The 23,113-nt window shown below is 30.7% G+C and overlaps 2 protein-coding genes across 4 annotated transcripts; one reads left to right on the top strand and one right to left on the bottom strand.

Moving 5' to 3' along the window:
• Positions 1-7,664: 7,664 nt before the first annotated feature.
• LOC107950181 (CBS domain-containing protein CBSCBSPB5) lies at positions 7,665-13,441 on the top strand. Of its 3 annotated transcripts, none has more exons than XM_016884971.2 (15): positions 7,667-8,046; positions 8,132-8,267; positions 9,045-9,255; positions 9,556-9,688; positions 9,776-9,946; positions 10,087-10,165; positions 10,281-10,394; positions 10,543-10,609; positions 10,734-10,839; positions 10,925-10,992; positions 11,119-11,234; positions 11,323-11,432; positions 11,852-11,937; positions 12,067-12,156; positions 12,937-13,441. In XM_016884971.2, the coding sequence occupies exons 2-15, from the start codon at positions 8,140-8,142 to the stop codon at positions 13,114-13,116; spliced, it is 1,659 nt and encodes a 552-aa protein (XP_016740460.1). In that variant the 5' UTR covers positions 7,667-8,046; positions 8,132-8,139; the 3' UTR covers positions 13,117-13,441. The 3 variants fall into 3 exon arrangements, with proteins under 3 accessions (XP_016740464.1, XP_016740460.1, XP_016740462.1); XM_016884973.2 differs by having other exon boundaries at positions 7,668-8,046; positions 9,087-9,255; XM_016884975.2 differs by lacking the exons at positions 11,852-11,937; positions 12,067-12,156; positions 12,937-13,441 and adding an exon at positions 11,571-11,823 and having other exon boundaries at positions 7,665-8,046.
• An 8,703-nt stretch (positions 13,442-22,144) lies between these two features.
• LOC107949945 (protein IRREGULAR XYLEM 15) lies at positions 22,145-22,978 on the bottom strand. The gene has a single exon (XM_016884702.1). It carries the CDS (start codon positions 22,976-22,978, stop codon positions 22,145-22,147), a length of 834 nt encoding a protein of 277 aa, XP_016740191.1.
• Positions 22,979-23,113: the final 135 nt, after the last annotated feature.

A 23,113-nucleotide genomic window follows, 5' to 3' on the forward strand; every position in this document is an offset into this window, starting at 1 on the left:
AGTAAAGAGAAAAGACAAGCTGAGACTTAAGCTAGAAATTCAAGTAAGAGATTGACGGGAAAGTCATATTAGTCAATATCAAAGAAATCAAAAAAATATCACGATCATTCTACTAATTTTGTGGGATACTCCGATAGAGACAAAGACACCCGACATTTCAACCCTAAATCTCATCTACATCTGTAGCGAGTGTGGGTAATGCTAGAAACATCAAACCCAAGTGCAAGCACTGTAACAAATCACATTTTGGTGAGTGTCGAATGAAGAGTGGAGCATGTTTCAGATGTGGTTCCTTTGACCACTATCTTAGAGATTACCCGAAGAAATCTGAAAAAGATAATATTCAAACTTCGAGGCCGAGCAACACAGCTACGAGAGGTAGACCGCCTTGTAATCCTTGAAATGTGAGTGGTAGTCGTGGTGTGATGAAAGATTCTACTGTAAGGTCTGAGACACAAGCACTAGCTAGGCTTATGCTATTTGTGTGCGTGAAGATGCTTCTACGTCAGATGTTATTACCAGTATTTTCTCTCTTATTGATACTGATGTAACTGCTTTAATTGATCCTAGATTGACTCATTCATATGTTTGTATGAATTTAGTGTCTAGTAAAAATTTACTTGTTGAGTCCACTGAATTCATGGTTAAAGTATCAAACCCTCTAGGCCAGTACGTGTTAGTTGATAAGATTTGTAAGAACTGTCCATTAATGATTCGGGGTTACTATTTTTTAGTTGATTTTATGCTATTACTGTTTGATGAATTTGATCTGATATTGGGCAAGGATTGGCTAACTCTGCATGATATTGTAGTAAATTGTAGACAAAAACATATCATATTGAAATGTCAGAATGGTGAGATGTTTCATACTAAATCAGATAAATTAAATAGGTTGCCTATTGTGATATCAGCTATGTTAGCATAGAAATATGTGAGAAAAGGTTGTAATACTTACATTGCTTATATATTGAATACTAAAGTGTCTGAGTTGAATTTTGAATCAGTGCCAGTGGTTTGCAAGTATCCTGACGTGTTTCTAGAGGAGTTACCTAGATTACCGCTAGTCAAAGAAGTTGAATTTGCTATAGAACTTGTACTAGGAACAACACTGATATTGATAGCACCATAAAGAATTACTCCTACTAAGTTAAAAGAGTTGAAAGCACAGTTGCAAGAGTTAACTGATAGGGGTTTTGCTCAACCTAGTTTTTCACCTTGGGGTGCACCGGTTCTGTTTGTTAAGAAAAAGGACGGATCGATGAGATTATGCATTGACTACCGTCAACTCAACAAAGTTACAATTAAGAATAAATATCCACTACCTTACATTAATGATTTGTTTGATCAGTTGAAAGGTGCCACAGTGTTCTCGAAGATTAATCTTTGTTCTGGCTATTATCAGTTACGAGTGAAAGATTCAGATGTACCAAAAATAGCATTCGGAGCCAAGTACGGACATTATGAATTTCTTGTGATGTCGTTTGGTTTAAATAACGCACCTACAGTATTTATGGATTTGATGAATAGAATTTTCAGACTATATTTAAATAGATTTGTTGTGGTATTTATTGATGATATTCTGATATATTCCCAAGATGAGACTGAACATGCCGAGCATTTGAGAATTGTTCTGCAAACTTTGCAAGATAAACAATTGTTTGCTAAATTTAGCAAATGTAAATTTTGGCTTCGTGAAGTTAGTTTTCTGGGGCACATAGTATCGACTGAAGGCATTAGAGTTAAACCGAATAAAATTTTAGTGACTGTCAACTGGAAACCACTGAGAAACATATCTGAAGTTAGAAGTTTTCTGGGATTAGCTGGTTATTACCGGAGATTTGTAAAAGGGTTTTCGATGATAGCTACATCGATGACACAACTATTACAAAAAGATGTGAAATTTAAATGGTCTAATAAATTTCAGCAAAATTTTAATCAGTTGAAAGCCCTGTTGACCAAAGCACCAATTCTGGTTCAGCCTGAATCGGGTAAGGAATTTATGATTTTTAGTGACGCGTCATTGAACAGTTTAGGCTGTGTTTTGATGTAAGAAGGTAAAGTAATAACTTATGCTTCCAGACAGTTAAAGCCACATGAAAAGAACTATCCGACACATAACGTAGAGTTGGCAACTATTGTTTTTGCGTTGAAAATTTGGCAACACTATTTGTTCGGTGAAAAATGTCATGTATTTACCTATCACAAAAGTTGAAAGTATCTGATATCGCAAAAAGATCTAAATATGAGACAACGCAAGTGGCTTGAATTGTTTAAATATTATGAGTTGATCATTTATTATCATCCGAGAACAACAAACGTACTTGTTGATGCTTTGAGTAGAAAATCCTTATTTGTTCTGCGAACGATGAATACCCGATTGTCAATAACTGATGATGGCTCGATCTTAGCTGAGTTAAAAGCAAGACTGATATTTTTACAATAGATTTGTAAATCTCAGATTTGTGATAGTGAGATGTTAGCTAAATGGGTACAATGTGAATCGACATCTAATTCAAAATTTCAGATAAGACCCGATGATTGTTTGGTATTTAGAGGTAGAGTTTGTGTATGAAGAATCCAGAGCTTGTACATAAAATTTTGCACGAAGCTCATAGTGGTAGCTTGTCTGTTCATCCGGGGAGTAATAAAATGTATAATGATTTGAGACAAATATACTGGTGGCCGGGAATGAAACGTGGTATTTCTAATTTTGTATCAAAATGTTTGGCATGTCAGCAAGTTAAAGCTAAACATCAGGTACCTTCAATACTGTTACAACCAGTGATGATACTAGAGTGGAAATGGGATAGAGTTATTATAGATTTTGCATCAGGGTCACCCTTATCTCCGAAAAAGAAAGATGTCATTTGGATTATCATCGATTGTTTGATAAAGCCTGCACATTTTATTCCAGTACGTATAGACTTATCACTTGACAGATTAGCAGATTTATATGTTTCAAAGATTGTCAGATTACACAGAGTGCTAGTTTCTATTATTTCAAATAGAGATCCGCGGTTTACATTTCAATTCTTGAAAAAGTTATAGGAAGCTTGGGTACGTGATTGCATTTTAGCACTGCATTTCACCTTCAGACTGATGGTCAGTCCGAGTGTGTGACTTAGATTCTTGAAGATATGCTTCGTTGCTATATTTTAGAATTTGAAAACAACTAGGAGAAATATTTGTCGTTAGTCGAATTCGCATATAATAATAGTTTTCAATCAAGCATAAAAATGGCACCGTATGAGGCTCTGTATGGTTGCAAATGCCGAACTCCATTGTATTGGACTGAGCTCAGTGAGAAAAAGATACATAGGGTTGATTTGATTCGCGAGATTGAGGAAAAAGTGAAAATGATCCGAGATAGCTTAAAAGCAGCTTAAGATCGTCAAAAATCGTATGCAGATTTGAAATGTAAAGATATAGAGTTCCAAGTCGAAGACAAAGTATTTTTGAAAGTATCATCCTAGAAGAAATTTCTTTGGTTTGGTCGTAAAGGAAAGCTGAGTCCGCGATTTATCAGACCGTATGATATTACTGAGAGAATCGGACCTGTTACGTATCGATTAGCTTTACAGGTTAGAACTAAAAAAGGTTCACAATGTCTTTCACGTGTCTATGTTGCGACAGTACCGATCTAACCCTTCACATGTTATCTCCCTGACGAATGTAAAAATTCAGCCTAACATGACATACAATGAAGAACCGATCAGAATTCTGGCATGAGAGGTGAAAGAATTGAGAAATAAAAATGTAGCTATAGTAAAAGTTCTTTGGTAGAGACATGGAATAGAAGAAGCTACCTGGGAACCCGAGAAAATTATGAGAAAGCAATATCCAAACCTCTTTTCTGGTAAGATTTTCGAGGACAAAAATTCCTTTAAGGGGGAGAGTTGTAACAGCTCGTTTTCAGTGAAATCGGAACAGTGGTTTCAGGACCACAAATTTGAAGTCGAAAAAATTTATTTTTATTATATGATCTATTGTATGATAGAAATACAATTTAAAATTTCATTAAGAAATTTTACCGTTTCCATACCTGATTTGATGAAAAGGACTAAATTGCATTGAGTGTAAAAGTTGAGTTCTAATAGCTAAAAGTATTAAATAGCTATAAAATTTTAAATTAGAGGTCCTTATATAGTAAATAGACCATTTAAATGTTCGGTGGTTAAGCATGAATAGTCATCATTGGAAATTTCATGAAACGTTAAGTTTAATTTTGGAAATTATCAATTAAAGTGATATTAAATAAAATTAAAAAAATCTATTATCATCATCTACCACCAAATAAAAAAAGAAAAGAAAATAGAAAACCTAGCCATGGAAGCTTGAGATATTAGCAAGCTTGTTTTGCTTAATTAAATCCAGTTAGACCTAGTACGGAGTTAGATTGAGGCAAAGGAAAAATATTGGATTTGTCGCCTTTGTATTTACATAAATTCATCGAGGTTCGTGTAATTAAATTGAGTATTTATGTGTTTTAATTGAATCATATGTATGTGATTTGTATAATTGCTATGTATAAATACCGATCACATATCCGACAATTACTGAATCCCGTTTGAACCTTATGAAATTCATAGGATATAAATGACATGTCATTAGGGTTATTGATTTGGTTGGGTCTTGTATATGTTGCAGACACACCACAGCTCGTATGAGCTTCCCATTATATAGCTCACATGAGCTTCCAGTTACTTAGCTCGCATGAGCTTCCCTTTATTCAGCTCGGAGAAGCTTCCTGTTTACAGCTCGTATGAGCATACATGAATATGAATTGACAGATTACAGTTCAGTACACCTCGTGTGTACCACCCGTGTATCCAACGATATTCTAAATGGTTCAACAGGCACAGTTTTGTTATGAAATCATATGAGTTTTGATATGAACTATTACCGGTATATACATGAAATACATGAAATATGATTATTTGATGAATTCCACCATGTGTGTTGGATTTTATATGTGATTTTCATGGCTAATATGTTGGTGATCATGTGTTTAGGTTTTTGGCCAAATTGATTGAGATATGTTATATTTACTTACCTATTTTGTGGAAATATGGTAAGTTAAATTCTGTCTTATATGAGCTTACTAAGTTTAAATGCTTACTCTATGTTATTTTTCATGTTTTATAGTAATTCGGAAGCTCATTTGGGTTAGATACTGGTCGGAGCTATTTCACACTATCCATCGCCTCTTTTGGTACTTTCAATAAATTAATTCTGATTATAATGGCATGTATTGGATATTTTGGCCAATGTTGGTATATAAAGGTCTTGTTGGGACAAGCCATTTGAATGGTTTGTGTTTGATAGATTTTGATGTGTTTTATATATGTGGTCTTAACATATTTAATGTGTGTTTGATATGGTTGAATGATGTGAAATGTTTGAAATTTCTGTCTATTTGTTCTGTAAACTCCGGTAATGCTCTGTAACCCTATTCCGGCGACGGGTTCAGGTTAGAGGTGTTACACTCATCTTGCCTCCAAGAATGGGAGAGTGAAATGAAATGTTCCAATTATACTTAATTCAATGTGACCTACTAATTATCGGGTTACCCAAACATGCAAAAAAGATGTAATTATTAGCAATAACAACCAAATCATATTTCTAAGTAGCTTTCCAAACACGTCCTTAAAGAAATTTGTGGAGAATTGGTAAATACCAATTCATCCCTTCCAATAATTTTAGGCTTAACTTGTTGGATTATTATTCTCTTTTCTTTTATTTAAATTATTATTACTTTTCTTTTAATTTGTAGTAGTGAAGGCTTATTCGAATGTAAATTAAAATTAGATATTATTTAAATATAATACAAATATATAAATTTATTTTAAATGGATAAAGTCTAAAGATTTTTATTGTCTTACTTTTCAATTAAATTAAAAACTGATAACAAGTCAACTAAGATAGGCTCGCATGTTGAATGACATTTCCAAATACCATTTTAATTTTATATGTAGAAAAATGAAAGGGCAAAAAGCAAAATTATTTAAAATTTTGATCATTTACGCATACAAGTTTTGGTTTATATATTATTAAAAGTTTTATTACTAGAAATTATGTATTTAAAAATAATATAATAAATAATTATATGTAAGGTTTAAATCTAATAATAATACATACGATATATATTATATGAAAATAAAAAATAGTTTATATTGTGAGTAAAGAGAAATTTAAATAGATAAATAGATTAAGAATATTAAACGTAAGTTGTGAGATTAATAATAACAACACATATGTAATACGTACGAACTTAAAATAAAAAATAATTTAAATAATGAGTAAAAAGACATTTAAATAGATAAATACATTAGATTAAGAGTATCAAATGCACTCTAATTATTTATAATGGTAGTGTCGAGTTAGCTTGTGACACCTACTTAATCAACGACATTATCAATATATACAAATAATGTGAGTAAAACAACTTTATAACAACATTGAAATGTATAACAATGTTAAAAAATTTTGGTTGAAGTGGTAAACAAAATATTTATAGATGTTGGGGGCATGGGTTTAGCTCGTAATAGTATAACTTATTTAAAATATGTAAGGTTGTGATTTTCTTGACCAAGCTGATTTCGAGTTGACTTGTGATATCAACTCAATCACACACTTTAAATAATGGTGTATATATTAATAAAAATATTGATTATGATGAATAAGTTTTATTACATCTATACTTTTATTGTCTTTTTATATATTTATATAAAATAAAAAATATTCAATTATAATAAGATTTGAAGTCGTGGTATAATAAATTTTAAATATTTAACTTTATCACTTCAATTGATTTTTATATAAAATTCTAATTAATACATTTATTGGTGAAAATTATAGTGAGAACTTTTAAAATGAGCACCAAAATGATCTTAACATTAGATCAAAATAAATGACTCTAAGCCTTAGATTTTGTATTTATTTTACCTTATTAAAATAAAACTAGTAACACCCAATATTTTCCTTCTTTTTTCTTTTTACCATGTAATTGAAGTGTTAGGGTAAAAATTTTTAGGTATTCTTTATTATCATATTTAATTTCTATTTTTTTAAGAGAAAATTGGAATGGAATGGAAGATATTAAGGTTTGATATTAGGTATTGGTTTTTCGTGATTGAAAAAATTGATTGATTATTTCATTCTAAAAGAAATTAAGAATTTTTCATTGGTTGAGCAAAAAGGGAAAAAAATTGATGAGACCATTTCTTAAAAATGAAATTGTCAATTAGTAAAAGAAATACTTAATACACAAATTCATCAATCTTAATAATCCTAATCTTTTGCTTTTCATTCTATTCTTTTTCTAAAACAATAAATTTGAAAGTAAAAATTATGTAATTTTTTTAATTTGAAATAATAGAAAGATTAAGTATTGTTAATTATATTTTGATAAGGTAAAATAAATATAAAGTATAAAATTATTTTAATTCTCATCATTACCATTTTAAAGTTAAGAGCATAAAATTTCACTATTATTTTTGTGTTTATTAGATTTTTATTATAGAAAATTGGTGTAAATGTAAGAACTGTAATTACTATTTTGTGACTTATAATAAAAAATTCAAACCACCTTGGCTAAAATTGTAAAACTCGCAAAATCCCGTTTAATGGAGGAATTAGAGTTAAAAGAGCATCCCATGTGGAAGAATCTAGTTGGGTTTCTATTTCCCAAATTTTCATTCGCTTTTCCATTTCTCACCTCTTAGTCTCAATTCTTTGTTTTTCTCTCGTCTATCCGGTCGGTGTATTTTCCGGGAAAATCCAAATTTTCCCGAAAGATTTCCCGACCGACGATTATTCCATCTTTATCTTTTCGTCAAAATCTCGAAAATCGAAACAATTCCGGCGTTTTTGTTTTTGAAGCTAAAGAGTCATCTTCTTTTCCTTCTCCGGGTCGCTTGATTTTCCCGCTAAACCTCTTCTAACTTCTTAAATAAATAAAAAATCGAGCTGTGATCTTAAAAGGTTTAGCAATATAAGTGCAACCTCTGGATTCGACAAAGGATTCAAAATAAGTTTCTGATTAAGGTAAGTTGTTAATTTATTTTCTTATTTTGTTTTTATTCGATATGTCTTTTATATGATAAATATGAAAATTTTACGTATTTAGCAGGGATTGAGATGGCAAGTCAAAGCGGTTCGACTAGGCGAAGTTCATCAATTGTAAACTTGTCATCGTCAAGGAAAAAAACACCGGAGAATGGAGGTTCCGACTCTAGCCGAAAATTCTTACAATCGTCTCGTCCTATGTAAGTTTTTTCATTTGAAATTTATTTTCTTTTTTTTTAAAATCATTTTTAAAACATATTCATTTGAATATTAAAGAATTATTGAAGTTTTGTGTAAGTAAAATTTTAAAAAACCGCAATTATTGGAGAAGAAAATAATTTTGTAGTTTGGTCGTTAGGTGTCGGGCTGTTAGCTCTTGAATGTTGCCTTTTTCTCCCTGTATAAAGGAAAGGGGTTTTGACAGGCATATTCAATATTATGGGATTTGAAAATCATTAGCAACCATGATCTTCTTTTTCCTCTTTAGCTTGTATATGCGTTGGCAATATTGCCTTTGCTGCTTGGCAACACGTCCGACGTAGGAGCGTTCAGTTTGGCCTTTATTTGGAGTGTCATATTCTCATATTAATAAGGATTTGGATTTGCACACTTTGAGGTGTCAAATATGTGTCTAACATAGGTTTTTAAATTGAAGGGTTGAACTTGAAACAGTATGTATTTCTCTTTAATTGCATTGCTTTAAACATGAACCTTTAAAATAGTCCGCACTCTCGAAACTTGACCTTTTCTTTGAAATTTTATGTCTGAAAGAGTAGAAGCTGCTAGCAGTTATCATCTTGCAAAGACAATGGACTGTGTCAATATATTTTGTTTTTATCTTTCTACTCGAAGAAAACTCAAAGTGTCAGTAATAATATGTGAAAATTCATGTTTTTAATGTGTCCATTCTTTCAAATTAGTAATGGAAACGGTTCAGATTCTAAATTTCCAGCTAATATAAAATTTCATCTTGGAAGAACTAGTAATGGAACTTATTGTATCAACATGCTTTTGGAAAGGGGACTAGCTGGAGAGCGTACTGTGAAGAAGTTGCGGCTGTCAAAGGCCCTGACGGTACCTGATAGTACAAGCATTTATGAAGCTTGCCGTAGGATGGCTGCTCGTAGAGTTGATGCTTTATTGCTTACTGACTCTAATGCATTACTTTGTGGGATCCTCACAGACAAGGTATTACTGATTTCCTTGTGAACTGTAGCCAATTCCTTTAAGTTTAAATCTCAAAACAGGTGTACTGGAGACAAACTGCATGAATTATTTCTTCACTCTGATATTATATCTTAGGCCATGCTCTCTCAGGCATTTTAGATTTGACTCTGATACTATATCATTTGCATGAGGCATGCTTTTCTGCTTATTTATTATTGCCCCTCCCCCCCTCTCCCCCTCTTGCTGCCTTTAGACCTTCACTGAATTATTACAACTATGATGTGTCTCTTATTTATTGGTTCTGTTTCTTCATGACTGAAGGACATAGCAACAAGAGTGATAGCTCGGGAGCTTAATCTGGAGGAGACACCAGTTTCCAAAGTAATGACCAAGAACCCTGTATTTGTTCTTTCTGATACACTTGCAGTGGAGGCACTCCAGAAGATGGTGCAAGGTTGACTTTTTTTTATGGACATCTACCCTTTTATGTGATATATTTTCTTAGATCTTACCTCTCATGTTGTTCTATCATTCTAAACAGGGAAGTTTAGACACTTGCCCGTTGTAGAGAATGGGGAAGTCATTGCTTTGCTTGATATAGCTAAGTGCTTGTATGATGCTATTGCTCGAATGGAAAGGGCAGCTGAAAAGGGAAAAGCTATTGCTGCTGCTGTTGAAGGTGTAGAAAAAAATTGGGGAACATCTTTCTCGGGTTGGTAGATAATGTGTTTTTTTGGGTGCCTTTTACTCTTACTTTTGGCCCTTGTATTATGCATTTTCCGTTTTTAGTTTTGCTTTCAGTAGACAGTAGACCTGTTATAAGTCTCTGCTATCTTTTGGGATGATATGCAGGTCATAGTACATTCATTGAGACACTTCGAGAGCGTATGTTCAGGCCCTCACTGTCTACGATTATAACAGACAATCCAAAGTAGGTAATACTTTCTTTTTGTTATATCTCTTTGGTCCTTTAGCAAACACTGTTGATATTTTGCGCACACACTATATTTTCTGTAGCTTAGCTTAACATGCTGCCTATCTACCAGGATTGTAACAGTTTCACCAGATGACACGGTTTTAGCAGCTGCAAAAAAGATGCTTGAATCTCGATTAAACTCTGCAGTCGTGACAGTTGAAAACAAGCCACGAGGGATTTTAACGTGAGTCTTTTGAATCAAATTGCAATTCAGCATCGTTCTATGTGTGGCTGAGGGAGTGCTGGAAGAGTGTTATCTATATTTTTATATTACTTTCAATTGTTACAGTTGTTGGCATATGCTCTAACTTATGCCTTTGAATGTCTGACAGTTCGAAGGATATATTGATGCGGGTAATAGCACAGAATCTGCCTCCAGAGACTACTCTTGTAGAGAAGGTATTTGCCTCTCTTTGATCCTTTTTTTCCCTTATTATATATTGACCTTATATACATTTGTGCTAAATCATCATATTTAAACTCTATAATACGCTCATCATTTTGCTTTTGATTTGACATATAGGTCATGACTCCCAACCCAGAATGTGCAACAATTGACACACCAATTGTTGATGCTTTGCATACCATGCATGATGGGAAATTTTTACACCTCCCTGTGGTAGATAGAGGTGATATGAGTTACCACTTTGCAAAGAATATGGTGTTGTATGTACATTGAACTAGTTCTAATTAAGTTTCTGTGGCTGGATGCAGATGGAGAGATAGTTGCTGTTTTTGATGTAATCCATATTACTCATGCTGCTGTTGCCACTTTAAGTCAAGTCAGTATCGTTTTAAGATCATGATGTTCTTAATGTAGTTTTACTGGATAAGTGCTGTATGTAGGGATATTATTCAAAAGCATTTAACACAACTTGTTACGGTCTTATCATGTTCTTCAAAACTAGGTTGGGAGTACTTCTGGAGTCAATAATGAGGCTACCACAACAATGATGCAGAAGTTTTGGGATTCTGCAATGGCCTTACCTCCCACTGAAGAGGATGATGAGACTCAGAGTCGGAGGTATGCTTTGTTGATGTTTCTTTGATTATATAGCTGTGATTTGTTCCATTACTGTCTATTAACTTATTGATTGATGGTGATGTTTCAGTGATGGAGCAGAGACAGGGAGATCTCTTCCCTATCCTTCATCCAATATGCCAAATACATTTGGCTTTAAAATACAAGATAAAAGGGGCCGAATGCATAGGTTTACTTGTGGTATGTTGCTGATTCTATTCACGAACTAGGCACCTTCATGAATATATATGGTCTTTTGTTTTGCATGAGGCACATGTTGTTTTGCATGAGGCACATGTTCTTGTTTTGCTTGTATTTTCACTTGTTAAATTTTTGCAGCCTAACCAAAATCTCTCTTGGCCAAGTTACTTCGTGAATGGCACTAGCTTCAAGAATAAATTTTTGGGTCCAAGTTCTGATCTTATGCATTGTATCTAGTGTGATATAGATTTGGTTATTGGTGCTACAACCATAGCACCTTTTCAGTAGGCAGGCAATTGCATTTACCACAATCGCTGAGCTTGTTAGTGGAGGGATCTAATTCTTCTGTAACACCTTGCATTTGCTCCTCTCGGTAAGTTGTATCTAATAAGATTATCATTTGTTGCTGCTGTATACAGAGACACGGAGATTGACAGATCTAATAACGGCAGTCCTCCAGAGGCTAGAGGACGACATAGATAGAAACAACCTGCCTCAAATTCTGGTAGGTTTTTAAAGGAGATTTTTTTTTTGGGCGGGGGGGGGGGTGGTCCTTTTGCTTTATGTTGATTTACTTTGGTGTTTAATTCTTATTTCTCCAAAATTTATGCTAATTGGTGGCCATATTATGCAGTATGAAGATGAAGACCATGACAAAGTTGTATTGGCATCAGACAGTGATCTTGCAGCGGCTGTGGAACATGCAAAGTTAGTTGGTTGGAAGGTATGATTTGACTCAAAAATTTATATGGATTTACACCTGATCAAGCATTTTACCGTGGACTAGGGTTCCCTAACAATTATAGTTTCCTACGTATGCATTATAAATTAAAGACACTCCGGAGTAGATATGGAAGGATTATATGAGTTAAGAAAACTTGTGAAACTGAAAGTCATAAGGTTCAATAGATGTCCATGTTGAAATCAAGTCGCTGAATGAGCTACTTGCTGATTAACATTAGTGTTCGACTTAGATCTCTCGGCATTTAAATATTTGAAGGGGAGACTAATTCCTTCCTGAGAAGTCGTCTGAGTGGCTCCTGATGGACCTTCAATGGGTCACTGTTGTCCCTGGATGGGGATTTGTTTTCCAACACTGCAGAGAGCCCGAGCGTCTTAGGGTGCTTGAAGAGATGGGGTGACGCATGGCCCGATCCGATGAGGTGCTCCTGCTCTGTTGAATCTGCCATCTCTTCAAGTAGTCTCAGGTAATTGTGCTCTTCAGAGACAACCTCGACCAGGGACAATACTGGTCCATCAACTCCGATAGACGTCACTTCGAAGAATCGTCTGGAAGGAGTTGGCCTCCCCTCAACAAATTTTTTTTTTTTCTTAATAAGATTGGAAACCTTGAAAGTTCTAATAGCTCTTGCAGTTTTTATTATTTTATGTCCCCAATCGTGTCAATGAGAGTTGTAAAGTTATCATCATATTTTGTAGCAGTGAAAAACTTCATTGGAGTTATCTCCTAAGTTGAGACAACTGAGTCAACTATTTTTTGCAGGGTTTGAAACTGCATTTAGATTATTCAGGAACAAAAACTCGTCGGAGGGGTTCTGATTCTGGAAGCATGGATTATGCAAACTCTGATGCATGGTCTGCCGCATATAGCACTGTTGCAGCCGGGGCTGCAGTTGTTGCTGGGCTTGGCTTATTAGCATACTTGAGGAAAGCTGGGAACTAGCATCGGTAGAAACTTCATCCCCATATGTAACTCATAAATTTGAAGGTTAAATGCAACAACTTTCTTTAGGTAAACTCGGTGCTTGATTTCATTTCATTCCTTTTTGGATCAATCAAGAAAATTCCTTCTTCTTTTTTAAAAAAATAATAATAATAATTCTGGTTTCTGCTTGCTGCATAGCTTAGAATGTTGAGCTATGGTTGTTTCTCCGTTATTTTTATCACTGAAACTTAATTACGGGTGGAATTGAAGTGTATAGTGTATACTAATAAAAAACAGCACCATCATACGAAATAAAAGAATTTACCTCAGATTCAAGTTTTCATCCATGTATATATGACTGCTCTTTGCTATTATCCTTGATTAATTTACTGTTCCTACAAATGAGAATCCGCATGCATACAAATAGACAAGGAGGCTGAATTATAATCTATATGAAAAATTATATGATACATAGATTCACGAGTTAAGAGGAGGATATGTGATCGTAGTGTGTGGTAAAAGATATATGTATATTTATAATACTAGTTTTATGTCATGTGCTCAGTGATATTATTAAATCGATAATATAATTCAATAATTTTTAATGAAATATAATTAAAATAATTTTTATTATATTATATTAATATAATTTTAATATTTAAATTCAAAGCATAAACAAAACATAGACAAAAATTCAATCTTAATATGAATATAAAATAAAAGGTAAACTACTAAAATAGTTACTTTTGTTTATCTCAGGTTACATTTTAGTCACTTATGTTTGAAATGTTATATTTTAGTTATTTACGTTATCGCGTTGTAATATTTTAGTCATTGAGCCGTTAATTGCCATTAACAGTGTAACGGTAAGTTGACGTGATACGTTAAATTATCATTTTAAACAAAAATTTAGGTTAATTTATACTATCAGTCCTTATATTTTTTTTTGTTTTGAATAATTTCATTTGTTTTTCTTTTATGTTCTTTTAACTTTTCATTTTTTTCTTTATTTTCCATTCTATTATGCTTCTTCCTCTATTTTCCTCCTTTTTCCATTTCTTTCAACGTAGGTTTTTTATGTTTTCTATTTGTTAAAACTAGTCCCTATACTTTTATTTTTTGAACAATTTAATTTTTTCGAGTGAGGCGAACTTGTGAACTAGTTTTAACAAATAGAAAATATAGAAAACTATATTAAAGGAAATGAAGAAGAGTGGAAAACAAAGAGAGAAGTTAAAGAAAATGGAAAATGAATAAAATAAAAGGAACGTTAAAAGAACATAAAAGAAAAAAATTAAGTTGCTTAAAATAAAAATATATAGAGACCAATTGTATAATTTAACCTAAAATTTTTGTTTGAAATGATTATTTAACGTGCCACATCAACTTTCTGTTACACCTTTAACGACAATTACCAGCTCAGTGACTAAAATATTACAACACAATAATGCAAGTGACTAAAATGTAATATTTCAAACATAAATGACTATTTTGGTAGTTTACCCTAAAATAAATATATAATATTTCTTCATTTTTATATTTTTATCTTTAATTGTGGACATGAATTATTTAAAATGGGAATATTATAATATTTTATTAATTAAAATTATGTATTTTCAATTAGGTAATAAGTTAAATTTTGTTTTCGATTAGGTATTAATAAGGGAATGATATTTATAAAAATATATACTTTTATAAGCTATATAACTTTTTTACAACTATAAATATAAACTTTATTATTCTATTATTAATTATTTATTTTTGTATTATTACTATTATTTTGTCTATAATATTTTTTACTCCTGTAGTATAAATTACTTATTGCAATTGTTTATCTCTATGATTACAAAAAGCTATCATTTACTATTATGTTAAACACCTTATACTATTAATTTATAATTATTTATCTTTAGAATTATTAAATTTATTAATAAGCTATCTATCATTTATGCAAAATTTTTTAGTAATAAATTCAATAAAACATTTAACATCTAAAAAGTATACAAGTTGAAAACTAATTTTAAGTTAACATATTTGTAAAATTTTTAATTGTAAAATATGCAACCTAATAAACAGGGGCGAAGCCAGAACAATTGTTTAAGGGGCGAATGAAATTTTAATTTTTTATAGTCTATATCTTTATAATTTTTAAAGGGTTAAATCAAATTTTTATAATTTTAGAGGGCCAAAGTAAAATTTTACCTTCACTAATTTAAAATTTTAAAAAAATTAATAACTTAAATAACAATTTTCCAATTTAGGGGGCCGGGAATTAACTCAATGGATATTATATTGCAGAACTTAAAGTATAATTTAAATTTTGGTATTACAAAAATATGGTATGTAATCAATAATTGATTCTTATGCTATTAGTAAAAGTTGTTGGTTACTATTATCTTATTAAACATTTATTACTGTTCATCAGCATTTTATTATATTATTAATAATTTTTTTCTAACATTAATCTTATCTTAGGTTTTCATGATATATGTTCTTTTTGATATAATGTCTAGAACTATCCATAACTCCTCCCCAACCCTTAAATAGGAGGATAATATGCTGCAGTACACCTGAACCCACATCCTCCTACACTGGTAATAATGTCAATGTTAATTAACAATTATATTATTAATCATATATTACAATTTTATAATTATACCATAAATTAGAGGGTTAAAATGATTTATCATTAAATTATTTGAGAAGTTAGAATTAAAATTATCAATTTAGACATCAATGTTAATGGCAGTAAAAATATTGGTGACCCAGCAGTTAGATGCCAACGATTAGGTAACATAACAATGTGAAACACATGGCGCACTTTTATAATTTTTAAGTAAAAATAAAAACTATAATTTTTACCACTTAACCTTTCGAAAATTTATATTTTAGTTAGAAATTCCTAATTTCATCAGTTTGTAATATTTTATTTTACTAATATTTGGTTGTGGATATGACTATTATAGCGATTTAAGTGACAACAATTCTATATTAGTTGTACTATATTAAACTATGTTGAGATGAAATTAAAATAAACATTCAAAATTTTACAAATATATTTTAACTTTATGTCTTATAAATTTAAAATTTTCTACCAAACTATTAAAATTTATTACTTGAAGTATATTTTATATATTTCATAATGCCAAACCAAAATATTAATTATTATACCAATGCTATTCATTAAGTTGCAATGTTTTTCAAAGTTAAAGTGATTATACAAATGCTAAATAAAGGCTTTCAAAAATATAGTTTATTTTTTAAAAATATTATTTTCTTCTTCTTCTTTTTTTTTTATATAAACTCATTATATCATTTAAATATTACCAAGAAACATGTGAATATACCATATAACATTTTATAAATATTGTTACATTGTCATGATAGTTTGATGGTTATATCAATGGTAAAATTCTAAAAAAATCATCCTTAACGTTTCTAGGTTTTTCAGTTGAGCCCTCAATTTTTTTTTTGTCATTTTCATCTATAACGTTGTGAAAATTTTTAAATTATGCTAAATTTGACGAAAATTGTCAATCAACTAATGATCAACATGACATCTCAATGGCTGAGTGGCGTGACGTCAGCCATTGAGGTGTCATACCATATGGCACAAAAATGTTGACCGATAGTTTTCGTCAAATTTGACATTATTTGAAAATTTTTGCTAAGTTGTGGATGAGAATGACCAAAAAAGTATTGAGGGCTCAATTGAAAAACCTAGAAACTTTAAGGGTGATTTTTACAATTATGCTTAAATCAAACAACTCAAATAATTGAGTAATCACGTGTTAATTTTACCTTTTTGCCATAACTCATATAGTACTATTTTATCAATGGTTTGCTATTAGTACTACTTATATGCATTACCATTTTACAATTATTTATCTACTTTACTTCTTCTTCTTGTTGCTCTCAATTTCTAATTATAAAATTTTATTTTAAAAAGGTTTGCAGTTTAATGGTATTTATACTTGTGAGTTAATTTGCAAAATTGATGTTAAGTGACACTTGTGAATGTAAATTTTTTTTAACTTTTTCTTGTCATTTACATTAATATCTTATATAGATTTTAAATAAATATATAATCTCTCTTTATTTTAAATTTTATTATATGCATTTACATGTGAATTATTTAGAATATGAATATTATAATAAAATTTTATTAACTAATTTGACGTAATAAATTTAAAAACATAAAATTTACTAATTATTTTTTAAATTATAAATTATAATATATATCATAAAGATAATATATAACTCCTTTACTAATTTTTTTTTTTTAAATATTTTAACATCATCTAAAAAACATAAATTAAAAATATTTACGAGCTAACATATTAATAAAATTTTCAATCCGAAAGCGATTTAACATATTACATCACAAACATTAAAGTATAGCTATACTTTGGTATTATAAAAATTATGGTATGTAATCAATAAATTTAGAACCGGGTATTTATATTTTCTCAACAATTCTTCGGATTCTACATAAAAATTTACATGACTTCATAGTGTCAGTTTAATTCTTATTATTTTATCTACATTTACCAAAAAAGAAATCATTTATATTCTCAAATATTTATCATGTACAATTTTAATATTTTTACTATAACTTTATTAGTTACTATTATGTTATTCAGTAAATATGGTTTTCACCGCTCAACTATTGAAAATATCACTTTGGGAATTAACATTAAAGACAAACACGAAAAAGAAAAATTAATTACCCAAACATTAGAGGTTTGGATGGTGTGACAGTGTCATGACACATATTAGATAACACATGCATGGTTTTGTCCACTTGCTATTGCAATTTTTAAACTACAAGAAAATAAAGGGTAAACTATTGAAATAGCAATTATTAATGTTATCTAAATTTAATATTTTAGGGTAAACCACTAATAGCAGCCTTTTTATTAGCATAATAATAAATTTAGTCCTCCAATGTTTATAGATTCTATCAATTTAATCCTAAATGTAAAAAAAATTCAATAAATTTAACCTTCAACTTTACATCTTCTGTCTGTTTAGTTTTGATTCTTTAAAAAAAAACTTAAAATAACTTTAAAAAATTATTTAAAATTTCATTTTTCGATTAAAATACATAAGATTTTATAATAAAAAAATACATAAAAATATAAAAATATTTAAGCTAAAGTACTAAACCGACCCTTATAAAATAATTCGAAGACCCTTCTAAAATAATTTGAAAATCAATTGGGCCCTAATTGAAAAGTGTCATCAATTGAACCCTTAATTCAAGAACAACAATCAATTGGGTCCTCCGAATTGTTATTTTCATCTAACATGAAATTTTTGATGATGTGATGGCTGACATAGAGGGATTAATTAATTTTTTATTATTTTATAAGGACTTAATTGATTTTTAAAATTATTTTAAGAGGTCTTAATTGATTTTTAGGGATTATATAAAATTTTTAAAAATTATAAAAAGGGCATTTAATAATTTCTAATAACTCATATATTTATTTTATAATTTTTCTAAGAAAATTGTAATATTTTAGTATTTTCTAATAATTTTTAAAATTTTTTAATAAAAATTACTACTCATCTTTTTTCCACATGCTACCCTACATCATATCGTAAATCATCTTTATCAATGTGCATTGATCACCTTTCCTCAACCAAAATTATTACCCATCACTCACTTTAAACCACCAAACACTAAATCCATTATTTCTTGGACCTTTTACTCGACAAGTCGTTCAAGTCTCATTACCATCACACTTCAAACTCCCCATTAAAATCTAATTCAAACCTTCAACATAAAAAAATTATAATTTTCTTGCATATATATATACATATTAATTTTACAACTTTTTAAACTTTCAATAAGATTTTATAATTGTAGATTTTTTATCATTTTAATTATTTTTACATAATTTTCTCTCATTTCTAAAGAAGTTTATAATATATATTTAATATTTTCATTTTTAATAACATATCAATAATATTTTATAATATTTAATAGTTTTTATTTTTTTATAGACTCTCCATACTTTTCAAAATTATAAAAATTTTAAAATAATTTAAAAAATTAATTAAAAATTTGTAAAATAATTAAAAAATCAATTAAGCCCTCCACGTTAACCACAATGTCATCAAAATTTTCATGTTAAACGTCATATCACCTGTCACATCAGCATTTAATGGGCCATCAAGGGCCTTAACGGAAATGATAATTTGGAGGGCCTAGTTTATTGTACTTTTCAACTAGGGCACTATTGATTTTTGAATTATTTTTAATGACTTTTTAATTTTTTGGTCAAATATTTATAAATAAATGAATATATATTTTTCTCATGTTCTAACATAAATTTAGTTATTAAATGATAATTTTATAAATAAAATTATAATCTTATAAATAAAACAATTTAAGGGAAAAAATCATGAAGACTTACGCAAATTCAACTTTTTTTTCAACATTAACTACCACCATGTTCAGGTTAAGTAAAAAACTATAACCAAAAGTTGAAAAGGGTGAGAAACCATGTTTGTTGTTGTCTAGAATGTTTGTTGCATTTGAGGTTATGCTTAAGGTTGAGCATGATTTGATTAGGAATATATAGGTGGGGATAGGTCTTGGAGATCTAGTAGGTGAAAGGCCATGCCAGTAGCTACACAACTAAATCCTAGTTTGATCGCATGATGATGAAGGATGTGAAAATGAGGAGTTCAGATTAAGGTTATTGATATTGGTGGTTGTGGGTGAAGGTAGTACTCAACGCTCGACAAATTTGATGAAGACCAAGGAGCAAGGTCGGACGTATAATAAAATTTATTATTTTTAAAATAAACTAAAAAAAGGAAAAGTTTGAACCTGGTTTAAGTTTTGTTTGTGGGTTTTTAAAAAATTATTTATAAAAGTATTATTTTAATAAATAAACTTCATGTATTTGCATATATTTTTATAAAATTTTATGTACTTTTATTGAAAAAATGAACTTTTAAATGTATATCTTTTTTAATTTTTAAAGTTTTATTATGTATTATTTTTCAATTTTTAAGAAGTAAAACTAAATTGAAAAAAATTGTAAAGTTTGGGGCTAAATTTGTTGAATTTTTTTAGAATTAGGACTAAACTGATAGAATTTGAAAACATTGGATGATACTGTTAGTGATTTAAGGGAGGAGTGACCAAAATATTAAATGTAAATAATATTAATGACTAAAATAGAAACTTTTAAACAAAAGTGACCAAAATAGAAACAAACAAATAATTGGATTACTATTTTTATAATTTACCTAAAAATAAATTATAGTTTTAACCACTTAATTTTTTGAAAAAAATTATTTAATAACCAAAATTTATTGAAACTATTACAAATAACATTTAATTTATTGAAATTTTAGCTTCAAACATTTTAATTAATTAAGATTAAATTGGATTATCAAATGTTACTATTTTTTTAATAATATGGTTGTAAATAAATGAAGTATTTTAACATGAAAAATACATATTATTTTAAAAAAAAATACCCATTTCTTATTTTTTAAGAATTATGGCGTCATTGTATGGCTGTGTTGGTATTAGACCTGTCCATGGGCCGGGTCGGGCTTCAACCCGTTTATTAGGCCCGAGCCCGGCCCGAAATATGGGCCTGAGATTTTGCCCAGGCCCGGCCCAGAGAAAAAATATAGGGCCCGAGCCCGGCCTGGCCCGGCCCGTTTTTAATTAAAATTAAAATTATTTTTTAATAAAATTAAAACTAATTGTTATTAAAATTAATTGTTAGTAAAATTATCAAATTATTAATTGTTAATTGTATTAATTGTTGTAATAAAATCTAACATTTGATTAGTAAATTTATCAAATTATTAATTGTATTAATTGTTGTAATAAAATCTAACATTTGATTAGTAAACTTATCAAATTATTAATTGTTTTAATTGTATTAATTGTTGTAATAAAATCTAACATTTGATTAGTAAAACAAACTTGATGTTTTATTATTATTATTTTGTAACACTAGTCAAGGAAATGAAAGTAAATAAACTTAAAATAAAAAACTATTATATTTTAAAAATAAAAAATATATATTTCTTGCCCGAGGCTCGGCCCATTTTTAAACAGGCCTAAATTTTTGCCCAAGCCCATATTTCGGACCTATATTTTTACTCAAATCCTCTCATATTTTGGGCGGGCCGTCGGGCCAGGCCGGGCCGCCCGGCCCATGGACAGGTCTAGTTGGTATGTGTGATTCGTAGTTCAACCTGCAGTTGGATTCTCAAGATTTTGGTTTGGAGATAAGTTGCATAGGCGATAGTTGCTATTGCCATTAACTGCTTTTGGGGTACATGTTCAACTAAGAAAGATTCCTTAAATTTCACAGGGCTTAGCATGCATCTTTTCTTTTGTAGAAAAATGGTTTTCTGTATCAGTTTGAGATTGATAGGACTTCAAATTAATTGAATTTTTTGTATTTTCTTTTGCTGTTTGAGTGGCAGGTTTTAGAGTTAAGTAAGAATTGTGAGAGTTTTCTCTGCTTTCTCCTTTTCCAATACTCTTTTACAGGGTAGTTTAATTTGTGATTATGTTATTTCATTTCTGCCCCTCAATTTGGAAAATAAAAATGCACAAGTCTTATTCCCTTGTGTTTTTCAATCTACCATGATATTTCAGGGCATACAAGATAGTGAAAATAGCTTTTAGTACCCACTAAGTGCATCTATTGCTTCTAAATTTACACTGATACGAGCAGACTATGCAACAAGGCAGTCACATTCTCCCATTTTGACTGACCTGGAGCATGTAGTGTTCATTTACACGCATGACACATGAAAGAAATATCTAATTCAGGTATTTGCACCCTCATAATGCTGAAGGTTAATATATCATGCCCGTTCGAGCCTGAATTCCAGCAATAACTAAGTAGGGGATAAATATGTTATTTATATATAATATCTGACCAAATATATGTTTTATAATGCACAATGTGATGTTATCTTGTTCCCAAATTTTAGGATGCCCAACCCGTAGCAATGATGCTACTGATTGTTCTGTTGCTGCAGAAAAGGAAGGCTAGTTCACTATCCGAACCGTATCAGAAGAGCAAAACCTTGTAGAATTTGAGTGATTGGAGATGCTAAAGTTCCAGAACTTTCCTTTAGAAGAAACCAAGTTCTCTTCACACAGGAATTCCCAAGAAAACCATTTTTCAATCGTCCGATGAACGTCGTGTACGAGAACATGAGTCGTCGTCCCAGCTCTGGCTAACATGCTTGCAGTGTAGATTGTGGACATCCTGCCTGGTGCTTCTGGTGCGTCCCCAATTGGTCCGTCTACCACCACCACATCCCATTTAAGCTGATACACTTGTTTTGGTAAACTTCTCAATGCCAATTTGCAAGTTGATTGTTGGAGCAAACTAGTGGCAGGAGCACAAGCAGGACTTTCCCTTGCATGCTTGAGCAGTTCGTATGCCTTCTTAGCTGGTACCTTGTACTCAACCTCATAAATATGAGTCCCATTAGAATCAGCATTGATTTCACTTATCTTGTAAGGGTCATCCTCCAGAAAAATAGTGATGCCACCTGCATTAATTGATGAGAGGTTGAGGTATTGGGGTTGAAGACCAAAAAAAAGAAGGTTACAAGGTGCTTTACGCCTAATGAGATCGGAAAGAAACATGAACTCCTTGGGGGCTAGAAGAGTTGCATTGAGGGAGGTTTTATGTGAACCTATGTGTACCCCTGCTGCATTTGATGGAACTTTCTGTTCCACAGACGACGAGAAAGCAGCAGCTGGAGATGAAGAATGTGAAGTATTGATGGCAATTTTAACAAGTCTGAGTATAGAAAGGCATGCAAGGATGAAAACAAGCAGAGGGAGTAGTTTCTTTCCAGGGAACTTCATCATTCTAGCTGCTCTGCCAAATTGGGGGCTGTTTGAGGCTGCAGTACTAGAAAACTGAACCGAAGGAGTGATTTGAGGGGCAGGGGATTGAGATACTTAGGGTGGCATTTTCTTCCTTAGCTTTTTTTCCCTTTT

Source organism: Gossypium hirsutum, chromosome D03 (assembly GCF_007990345.1).
Source record: "Gossypium hirsutum isolate 1008001.06 chromosome D03, Gossypium_hirsutum_v2.1, whole genome shotgun sequence".
In the NCBI taxonomy this organism is placed as follows: Eukaryota; Viridiplantae; Streptophyta; class Magnoliopsida; order Malvales; family Malvaceae; genus Gossypium; species Gossypium hirsutum.

Coding starts and splice junctions, on each gene's coding strand:
- LOC107950181 (XM_016884971.2), top strand. CDS start 8,140: ATGGCAAGTCAAAGCGGTTCGACTAGGCGAAGTTCATCAATTGTAAAC. Junction 8,268..9,044: donor TTACAATCGTCTCGTCCTAT/GTAAGTTTTTTC, acceptor TCATCTTGGAAG/AACTAGTAATGGAACTTATT. Junction 11,938..12,066: donor ACAACCTGCCTCAAATTCTG/GTAGGTTTTTAA, acceptor CATATTATGCAG/TATGAAGATGAAGACCATGA.
- LOC107949945 (XM_016884702.1), bottom strand. CDS start 22,978: ATGAAGTTCCCTGGAAAGAAACTACTCCCTCTGCTTGTTTTCATCCTT.